This window comes from Pangasianodon hypophthalmus, chromosome 6, assembly GCF_027358585.1.
Source record: "Pangasianodon hypophthalmus isolate fPanHyp1 chromosome 6, fPanHyp1.pri, whole genome shotgun sequence".
Lineage (NCBI taxonomy): Eukaryota > Metazoa > Chordata > Actinopteri > Siluriformes > Pangasiidae > Pangasianodon > Pangasianodon hypophthalmus.
The window spans coordinates 3,992,689-4,003,323 of record NC_069715.1 but is presented as its reverse complement, the minus strand read 5'-3'; the positions used below and the strand labels follow the sequence as shown (position 1 = coordinate 4,003,323).

Below are 10,635 nucleotides of genomic sequence, written 5' to 3'. Positions count from 1 at the left end.
AGGTGAGAGCAGCTGATCCTCCCTGCAGCTTTCTAGGGCTGCACAATCCTCCTCTACTCAGCAAAGATGGGGATCTCCTGATTGGTGGTATCTTTTCTCTCCACGTCAAATGGGAACAGACAACACATGTCTTTACATCTGAGCCCTGGCAACCAAAATGCAGAAGGTGAGGGGACATTAGGGGAATCTGAATTTTGGTAAATGGAATGATGACATTAGTTTAAGGTCTATTCATTTTAAGAAGATAAGAAACCTTTTTTTTAATTATTTGCATTACAGCACACCATATAAACTTATTACTGTATTAGTGCTTATGGGGTTGACTGGAAAGTAGTTTCTTTGTCCTGTAGTTTAAGCCTCCATGAATTTCAAAATGTACAAACAATGTTATTTGCCATTGAGGAAATCAACAACAGAACTGATATTCTTCCTGGGGTCAAATTGGGTTATAAAATTTATGATTCCTGTGGATCAGTAGAAATAACTACAAGAGCCTCCTTGTCCTTAGTTAATGAGAATGGAAAAAATACATCTGGAATGTCTTGCTCCAAACCTGATACAGTTCAAGCAATCATAGGTGAAACATACTCCAGTCCCACTATTGCCTTTGCCGCTACTATAGGACCTTTACACATACCTGTGGTAAGATGACTTTTTTTTCTGTGCAAAAACTACTTTGTTTTGAATTTTAAAAAAAATCTTATGGTTTTGATGGCAAATGAAGTAAAATAATCAAAGTTTAGTATAAATTATATTTGATTGAAATCTCTGTATTGCAGGTCAGTCACTTTGCAACATGTGCATGCCTAAGTGACAGGAAGAAATTCCCATCTTTCTTCAGAACTATTCCTAGTGATTACTACCAGAGCAGAGCTTTGGCTAAGTTGGTCAAGCATTTTGGCTGGACATGGGTAGGGGCCCTATGTAGTGATAATGACTATGGGAACAATGGCATAAATGAATTCATTATTGCAGCCAAAGAAGAGGGAATCTGTGTTGAGTACTCTAAAGCATTCTTCAGGACAGACTCCAGAGAAAAAATTCTGAAATTAGTTGAGATTATCAAAGCTTCAACCTCCAAAATTATTGTAGCATTTGTCTCATATGCTGACCTTGGGGTTCTTCTAAAGGAAATGGCCTTACAGAACTTGACTGGGTTTCAGTGGATTGGAAGTGAGTCCTGGATTACTGTGGACATAAACCCAGCTAATGCTCCATGGCAGCATCTTCTGATAGGATCCATGGGATTTTCTATGCCAAAAGCTCAAATCAAGGGCCTAGGGGAATTTCTGACCAAGCTTAATCCAGCTTCTGATGCAGCTATTTACAAAGAATTGTGGGAGACAATATTTGAATGTAAGCTTTCCACACAAGAAAATATTGAGATGAAAGAAATGTGCAAAGGTAATGAAAGTCTCAGACAAGTTCAAAACCTTTATACCGATGTTTCAGAATTACGAATCGCAAATAATGTGTACAAGGCTGTTTACGCTGTGGCTTATGCCCTGCATAACCTTTATAGCTGTTCAAAGAGGGACAGTGGGCAAGAAGGTTCTTTTGCATGTCCAAACATAACAGATAACAAACCATGGCAGGTAAGTGTAACAATATAGCCTCATGAAAAATATGTATTTATATTTATGACAGAAGAGTTTATAATGCTTTATTTAGGTATTCAATGAGTTGAAGAAACTCCGATTCACAACTACAGCTGGAGAGGATGTATACTTTGATGAGAATGGAGACCCAGCAGCTAGGTATGAACTGCTGAATTGGCAACAAGGTAACGATGGTAAAACAGTCTTTGTTGAAGTGGGCTTCTACGATGGCTCCTTGCAAACACACCTTCAGCTGTCATTTAACAACATCAGTATAGCCTGGGCCCACAACAAACCACAGGTAAATGACAATATCTGTATGAACAGATAATATGTACAATAAATGTATTAGAAAATTATCAATAATTATATACAATGAAAATGGTTTTCAGGTTCCAGTCTCAGTTTGCAGTCCAAGCTGTCCCCGGGGCACGAGGAAGGCTGTGCAGAAAGGAAGGCCAATCTGCTGCTTTGACTGTATACCTTGTGCAGAGGGGGAAATCAGTAATATAACAGGTATAATGAATGGTGGTTAGCTTCAATGATGCACACAAGATTCAAAGCGATTTAAAAGTTTTATTAGGTTAATAAACACAGTAGAATTACAAATGCCTAAACTGTTATTTGTTTCCTCTCTCTTTAAGATTCTATTACTTGTATCAAGTGCCCACCTGAACTGTGGTCTAATGACAGGAAGGATACCTGTGTATTCAAGCTGGTGGAGTTTCTGTCATTTGAGGAAATAATGGGGATCATTCTTGTATCATTTTCTTTGTTAGGAGTGTCTTTCACCATCTGCATTGCTGTAATTTTCTTTAAACACAAGGACACACCTATTGTTAGAGCAAATAATTCTGAACTAAGCTTCTTGCTGCTGTTCTCTCTGACTCTGTGTTTCCTCTGTTCACTAACCTTCATTGGTCAGCCTTCTGCATGGTCCTGTATGTTGCGCCACACAGCGTTTGGGACCACGTTCGTCCTCTGCATCTCCTGTGTTCTGGGGAAAACAGTAGTGGTGTTAATGGCCTTCAGGGCTACACTTCCAGGCAGTAATGTAATGAAATGGTTTGGGCCTCTACAGCAAAGGCTCAGTGTACTTGCTTTCACTCTTTTACAGGTCATTATTTGTGTACTTTGGTTAACAATATCTCCTCCCTTTCCCTACAAAAATATGAAGTACTACAAAGAAAAGATCATATTAGAATGTAATGTAGGCTCGGCTATAGGATTTTGGGCCGTGCTAGGTTACATCGGACTCTTGGCTGTGTTGTGTTTTATATTGGCTTTTCTGGCCCGCAAACTACCTGACAATTTCAATGAAGCCAAATTTATCACGTTTAGCATACTCATATTCTGTGCAGTTTGGATCACCTTCATTCCTGCTTATGTCAGCTCTCCTGGAAAATTCACTGTAGCTGTAGAAATATTTGCCATTTTAACATCAAGCTTTGGTTTACTATTCTGCATATTTGTTCCAAAGTGTTATATAATCATACTGAAGCCAGAGAAGAACACTAAGAAGCAAATCATGGGAAAACCACCTGTTAAATGATTGAACTGTGTAGATAGCCACTATTAAATTGTTTAACTTATGTACCTTATTTAAAGGGCATGTGCTAGTTTAAATGAAAACCTTTAAAATGGATTTGCATAGTAAATAAACTGCTATCTATTCTCTGACTTTGCAATACCATTTGCCTATGGTTAGTGCATTAAGTATGATTACATAACCAATTTGTGTCTCTTTTGAGAGTTTTTCCCACAAAATTTTCTCTTTCCTTAAATTATGTTTGTCCCCAGGTTAAGCCATAAAGAGACCCTGCTTGTTTAGACCATAATCTTAGCAATAGAGGGAAAAAAAAGTTCTCAAACCACACATTACATGTGTATTTCCATACAGCATAAGTACATTGTCAAAAGCCTATCATCAATCAGTTGTACCCACGCAGGGGAGTGGACCAATTTTATAACCTTTTGGTTTAACCTTGCTGCATGGAAAGCTAATTTCATCTGTGGCAAATTCAGCAACTTGGCCCTGTCCAAAATCACTGTAATCTAACACATTACACATTCATATATTCCATCAAATTATTATACTGATAAGGTAAATTTAAAATATCCAAAATCATTTTTTTACCATTTTAATTCATATAATAATAAGTAAGAAAAACAGCAAATAAAATATTGCTTCACTGTTGTTTTCTGTTTGCCTGTGTACATGTCTTCATAAAAAAAATCCCCACTCAAACTAAAGCACTGTTTGAGCTGCTCAAGCACTGTGACCAGGTTGTAATTAAGGAATATAATTAACAAATATGATTAACAAATAAATAGCTGTTACAACCCCAATTAGTCTAGGGGTATGTGGGGAATAACACTTATTTGATTATTAAAGAAATATCAGTTGTGTGTGTGTGTAGTCAGGGACCAGGTGATTTATTTATCTATATACAAGGGGAAGTGTGTGTGTGGTGACAAGTGATACTATTTACAAATTATTTACAGTAAAAAGTAACAAGACACCAAAATGGGAACAGGGACATGAGCGGCACCAAAGCAAAGAAATGAACAAAACAAAACAAGTCTAACTAGTTCCAAGCCCTCTAACCTAACTATAACAAAAGATAGCAAAATAAGTCTTCAGCGTCCAGGACACGCTAACTAACCTACTCTATCTATCCAAACAAACGTACAGAGGGTGGTGCTCGATCCTAACCTAATGTGTCTAATACAGAAAACGGAATTCCTATGTGCTGTACAATGTATGTCACGTGACTTACTTACCTGTCCACTTTTCCCCAACACTAACAAAGTCACACACCAGCATAACGAACACTAAGATTAACTACACAAAACAAGTGACTAAAACAAAGAGGGGGAAACACGGACCAAATGACATACAAGAACAAAAAAACACAGTAAGGCAGTGTAACTAGAATAAAGACAACAGAGGTACAACTGGGTTTTGTGTTAACAGCCAGAACAACTCCTCATGAACGAATGGCTGTGGTTTTTTAAATAGGCGGGGTCAGAGGTTGATTGGTGGTCACTGCAGATGACATCACCGCTGATCAGCTTGAGCTAATCAAGACGGACAGGAACAGTATCCAATGAGGCAGTGCTGCAGAGAGAGAGAGAAAGAGAGGGAGGGCGAGAGAAAGGGGAGAGAACAAAACACAAAAACACGCAAACATACCCCAGAACATAACACACCACCCCATAAGAACAAACACTTGTTTGTTTTAAAGAAACACACACAGCTGAACCAATTACGGCCACTAAGCTCTGGATAGCGCATCTGCCACAACATTCTCTGCACATGACTTATGCTTAATTTCTAAGGTGTAATTTTGAGTAGCTAGAGACCAGCGCATTAAGCGCTGATTCTGATTATACATGCGGGATGGATTATGATCAGTGAACACCGTGATAGGCAGAGTTGAGGAACCAACATAAACTTCAAAATGTTGTAACACAAGTAACAAGTAAGTGCTAATGCCTCTTTTTCTATTGTTGAGTAATTGACCTGATGTTCATTGAACTTGCGGGAGAAATAGCAGATAGGATGATCAATGCCCCGCTCATCCTCGTGGAGGAGAACCGCGCCTGCACCAACAGCACTGGCATCAACTTCCAGCTTAAAAGGTAATGCAAAATTAGGTGCAGCAAGGACAGGTGCATTACATAACAAACACCTAACAGTTTCAAAGGCGTATTGACATTCTTTTGACCAGGTGAAGGATTTTGTTGGACTAAGCAGACTGGTAAGGGGATGAACAACGGTGGAGAAATTTTTGCAGAAACTGCGGTAATACCCAGCCATGCCCAGGAACCTGTGCAGCTCACGCCGCGTGGTTGGAGTGGGGAACTGGGCAATGGCTGTAACTTTCACCTCGATAGGGCGCACTTGACCATGCCCAACCTCCTTACCGAGGTATGTAACAGTAGCTTGTCCAAACTCACACTTGGCTAGATTAAGAGTTAGGGAGGCTTCTGCAAGGCGTTCAAAAACAGGATGGACTCTGACCACTCTGATGAGTAAATCACCAAATCGTCCAGGTACGCATGACAATTAGGAACTCCTGCCAACACCAAATTAACAAGCCTCTGAAAAGTTGCAGGTGTCTTCCACAGTCCAAAAGCCATAATATTATATTGTAGGAAGCTATCAGGAGTTACAAATGCGGAGATATCAGATGGAGGTGGGGTAAGAGGAACGTGCCAGTATCATTTTAACAAATCTAGTTTGCTCGCGAAGCGAGCAGAACCTAAAGTATCTATACAGTCCTCCATGCGAGGCAACAGATAACAGTCAGGTACTGTTACAGCATTTACTTTACAGTAATCAGTACAGAACCTAAATGTTCCATCAGGTTTGGGTACTAACAAGCATGATGAACTCCAGGGACTGCAACTAGGCTCAGCAAGACCATTTTCCAGTAAGTAATCCACTTCTTTTTTCATCACAGACCTTTTTGTCATATTAATTCGGTAAGGATGTTGTTTAATGGGAGTTGCATTACCAACATTAATATCATGCTGTAAGACTGTAGTTTGTGTAGGGATGTCAGCAAAGAGTGATGGAAAATCACGGATTAACTGTACATTTTCATTCTTTTGCATTTCTGTTAAATGACACATAATCCAAGATGTTAGTTTTACGATCTGTCTCATTTGGCATCATGTTCTCTTTTAGAACCTTTAAAGGCCCTCTAACCGTGTGACCAAATACGAGCTCCACAGGATTAAAACCGAGACTTTCCTGTACTGTCTCTCGGGCAGCAAATAAAACTAAGGGAAGTCCCTCGTCCCAATCTTTATTTGTGTCACAACAGTATTTCTGGAGCATAGACTTAAGTGTCTGGTGAAACCTTTCCAACGCGCCCTGGCTTTCGGGGTGATACGCTCTGGCAACTTGGTGAGTAATATCAAGAGTTTTCAAAACATGTGTAAAGATTTTGAATAGAAATTTCTACCCTGATCAGTCTGTACAATGTTCCGTAAGCAAAAAGTAGAAAAGAATTTTATTAGTGCTCTAACGATGACAGGTGCAGTAATCTTACGCGGGGGAACTGCCTCAGGAAATTGGGTGGCAACACACATCATTGTGAGAAGAAATTGGTTTCCCGATTTTGTTTTAGGCAGTGGGCCCACACAGTCCACGATAATGTGCTCAAAGAGCTCACCAATAACGGGAATGGGAGAGAGGGGAGCAGGTGGAATCACCTGATTTGGCTGTCCCACATACTGACAGGTATGACAGGAACGACAAAAGTGAGCTACATCTTTCTTTAACCCAGGCCAAAAGAAATGTCTAGGTATTTATTGTATGTTTTAGTGATGCCTAAATGACCAGACAACTCGTGATCATGAGCTAACCTTAAGACATGTTGGCGGTAAGGAGTAGGAGCAACAATCTGACACACACCATCCCAATCTTTGTCCGTAGCAGTAGTAGGGAACCATTTACTCATCAGTAAACTGTTATCAACAACATAAGTAACATTCGTCTCTTTAAAGTTATCAGCAGTAGCAAAGCACTTAGTAAGAGTTTGATCCTCTTTCTGTGAAGTGATAATTTGTTCTCGTATCACTGGCCAGTTCAGTGTTTCCACAACTGAATCCGCACACACTGACTTTTTACTACCCTGCCTTTCAGGGTAAACAGTTTCTGGAGGTGCATCACGCGTCAGAATTGGGGCAATAAATGAATCAGCCAAGGTGACTACATCCCCCGTTTTGCGTGACTGCTACACTGGAGCCACAGAATGTCTTATCGGACATAGGCAACACATTAGCAACAATAAACGACTGTGGAGCACCTGTATCTCGAAGCAGTTGTATTTCTTTCTGATCCTTAGGGTTGCCAGTTAACGAAATTAACCCCTTCAGCAAAAATGGGCTATAACTAGGATCGGGCATATCACATACAGGTAATGTTCTAATAGGATCAACAAGAGTACTAACAAACCCAACACTTTTAGGCTGTTGTTGCTGTTTGCGTTTTAGCGCAACACAGTCAGCAATTATATGTCCCTGCTTATGACAGTAAAAGCATTCCCATACCTGTCTAGGATGCAGGGAGGCAGATTTTGAGGTTGGGGACTGGGACTGGGCAGCTGAGTTATTTTCAGTACGTGCTGAAGAGAAAACATTTTTGTGCATTAGCACAAACCCGTCCGCCAATACTGCGGCTTGAGAGAGAGACGTTTCCTTCTGTTTGTTCAGGTAAACCACCACACGTTCTGGCAAGCAATTTTTAAATTCCTCCAACAAGATTAATTCACATAGTGAACTGAAATCATTAACCTTGCTAGCAACACAGAACCTTATTAAAAAAAGGTTTCCCTAAACTGAGGCACTAAAGCAATATGTTTGCTCACGTGCAAGGTAGGGGAGGACGAATCGACACCCGGGGAAACATTTTGAGAGAATTTGGTGTGGGACTCGGTTGCGCAGCCGAGCTGGCGGCAACCTTCAGCGATTGCAGCTCGAGCTGTCGCAACTTTATCTGCGTATCGGCCTCTATTTTCAATCTGCGTATTTCCAAACGCAGATCTAATTCAGCCTGCCGTGCTTGGGCTTTTTCTTGTGCATCTAGCTGTAAGCGAGCCAGGCGGACCTTCAGTTGTGCCTCTTCTAGGGACCCAGCAGAAGCGGGAAAGAATGGTCCAAAGGGTGACAAGCCGACTTTGTCGTTGGACTCCTCCTCGGCCTCAGCTGCAGCCAGATCCTCCCCCCTGTTCAGCACATTCCCAGTGGCAGAAGGCCAGGCATCAGCACCAAGAGTGTGCATCTCTCCATCAGTCTCCTCATCAACTGTACTAGACAATGCAAGCACATTTAACTGAACCAAATGTTACTGTAATACTGTATGCTTGATTTCTTTTTTAAGGGCTTGCTTAACAACGGGGATTTTATAATGTGCCGCTATTGCAAACAATTCATCCTTCCTGCACTTGTCAAGCTGCTCTGTGGTGGGAATTTTAATAAATGTCTCTAAATCAAACAAAGCCATTTTTTTCCCCAAGTCTACACACGTAAACACAATCCACCGCACAACCGCCACTACAACTAACCGGTATAATGCAACACTACGACCAATACTACTCTAGGCCGAACAGCAAAGTCGATGGCATCAACACACACAAATATTATTAATAATCACAGGAAAAGGTTTTTATGATCCCGGACGAGCCCCCAAATAAATGTTACAACCCCAATTAGTCTAGGCATTTGTGAGGAATAACACTTATTTGATTATTAAAAAAATATCAGTTTTGTGTGTGTGTGTGTGTGTGTAGTCAGGGACCATCAACAAGTAGTGCAAATCAACCAGGTGATTTATTTATCTATATACAAGGGGAAGTGTGTGTGGTGCCAAGTGATAGTGATAGTATTTACAAATTATTTACAGTAACAAGTAACAAGACACCAAAAGGGGGAAAGGGACGTGAGCGGCACCAAAGCAAAGAAATGAACAAAACAAGTCTAACTAGTTCCAAGCCCTCTAACCTAACTATAACAAAAGATAGCAAAATAAGTCTTCAGCGTCCAGGACACGCTAACTAACCTACTCTATCTATCCAAACAAATGTACAGAGGGTGGTGCTCGATCATAACCTAATGTGTCTAATACAGAAAACGGAATTCCTATGTGCTGTACAATTTATGTCACGTGACTTACTTACCTGTCCACTTTTCCCCAACACTAACAAAGTCACACACCAGCATAACGAACACTAAGTTGAACTACACAAAACAAGTGACTAAAACAAAGCGGGGGAAACATGGATCAAATGACATACAAGAACAAAAAAACACTAGAATAAAGTAACTAGAATAAAGACAACAGAGGTACAACTGGGTTTTGTGTTAACAGCCAGAACAACTCCTCATGAACGAATGGCTGTGGTTTTTAAATAGGCGGGGTCAGAGGGTGATTGTTGGTCACGGCAAATGACATCACCGCTGATCAGCTTGAGCTAATCAAGACGGACAGGAACGTTATCCAATGAGGCAGTGCTGCAGAGAGAAAGAGAAAGAGAGGGAGGGCGAGAGAAAGGGGAGAGAACAAAACACAAAAACACGTGAACATACCCCAGAACGTAACAATTAACAATAGCATTGTCACATTTGTTATTGCAGTGCATAAGAAAGGGTCCTGGAAGAAGTGCTACTGGCAGAGAGTTACAGGACCGCAGTAGATTGGCACTGAAGCCACTCTAGCATGTAACTATGCAGCATGCCACCCGCATCTTATACTTAGAGTCCTCAAAATCTAAAGATCAAATACATAATAGCATTTGAAACTGTTCTTAATTAGCAAATGTGATCACCCTGCAAAATGATAAATGATGGACCACAAAAACATGGTCATCATCTGCTACTATGATGCAGTCTGCCATAAAGTCTTGTTTACAGTGCCACTTTCAGTTTGGACCTGTTACCAAGTGGATGTTTAACACATACAGTAGGTCACTTATGTTTTCACAAATCCACACAGCAAATATGGGAAAAATTCACATTACAGATAATAATAATAATAATAATAATAATCATAATAATCATAATAATAATAATAATAATAATAATAATAATAACAATAATAATTCAATTTTATTTCTATAGTGGCAAGGAAAAACTCCCTGAGACAATATGAGGAAGAAACTTTGAGAGGAACCATACTCAAAAGGGAACCCATCCTCATCTGGGTGACACTGGATAGTGCAATTATAAATAATTCCCTTCTAAACTGTATACTACAAAAACTGCACTTGTGTAACCAAAGAATTCATTATAGTTTACACATGAAGTCTATTTTGTTGAAGTTAGCATGTGTAGCTCAACAGCAAGAGAGACAGAGAAAGAGAGGGAGAGATTATTAGATATGCATATTGTCCCATAATGGTTAAGGACAATGTACTTTGTGTGCAGAATGCAAGCAGGAACTCCGGCAAAACTAGCTATCACAGCATAAATAAAAGGGAGAGCCAGAAGGGAACAGACATGAGGGCACCCAGGGACATAAAGACCA

At 40.2% G+C, this 10,635-nt stretch overlaps 1 protein-coding gene across 2 annotated transcripts; it reads left to right on the top strand.

Moving 5' to 3' along the window:
* The first annotated feature begins 369 nt into the window (after positions 1-369).
* LOC113534540 (extracellular calcium-sensing receptor-like) lies at positions 370-3,638 on the top strand. Of its 2 annotated transcripts, none has more exons than XM_034305407.2 (5): positions 370-642; positions 780-1,595; positions 1,672-1,899; positions 1,991-2,114; positions 2,243-3,638. In XM_034305407.2, exons 1-5 carry the CDS (start codon positions 385-387, stop codon positions 3,148-3,150), a joined length of 2,334 nt encoding a protein of 777 aa, XP_034161298.2. In that variant the 5' UTR covers positions 370-384; the 3' UTR covers positions 3,151-3,638. The 2 variants fall into 2 exon arrangements, with proteins under 2 accessions (XP_034161298.2, XP_053090935.1); XM_053234960.1 differs by having other exon boundaries at positions 780-1,601.
* The last annotated feature ends 6,997 nt before the right edge of the window (positions 3,639-10,635 follow it).

Bases quoted from the DNA above. Each gene is read 5' to 3' on its own strand.
- LOC113534540 (XM_053234960.1), top strand. From the start codon at position 385: ATGTTATTTGCCATTGAGGAAATCAACAACAGAACTGATATTCTTCCT. The intron at 1,602-1,671 runs GTAACAATATAG...TGCTTTATTTAG, and splicing joins ACAAACCATGGCAGGTAAGT to GTATTCAATGAGTTGAAGAA. The intron at 1,900-1,990 runs GTAAATGACAAT...AATGGTTTTCAG, and splicing joins GGGCCCACAACAAACCACAG to GTTCCAGTCTCAGTTTGCAG.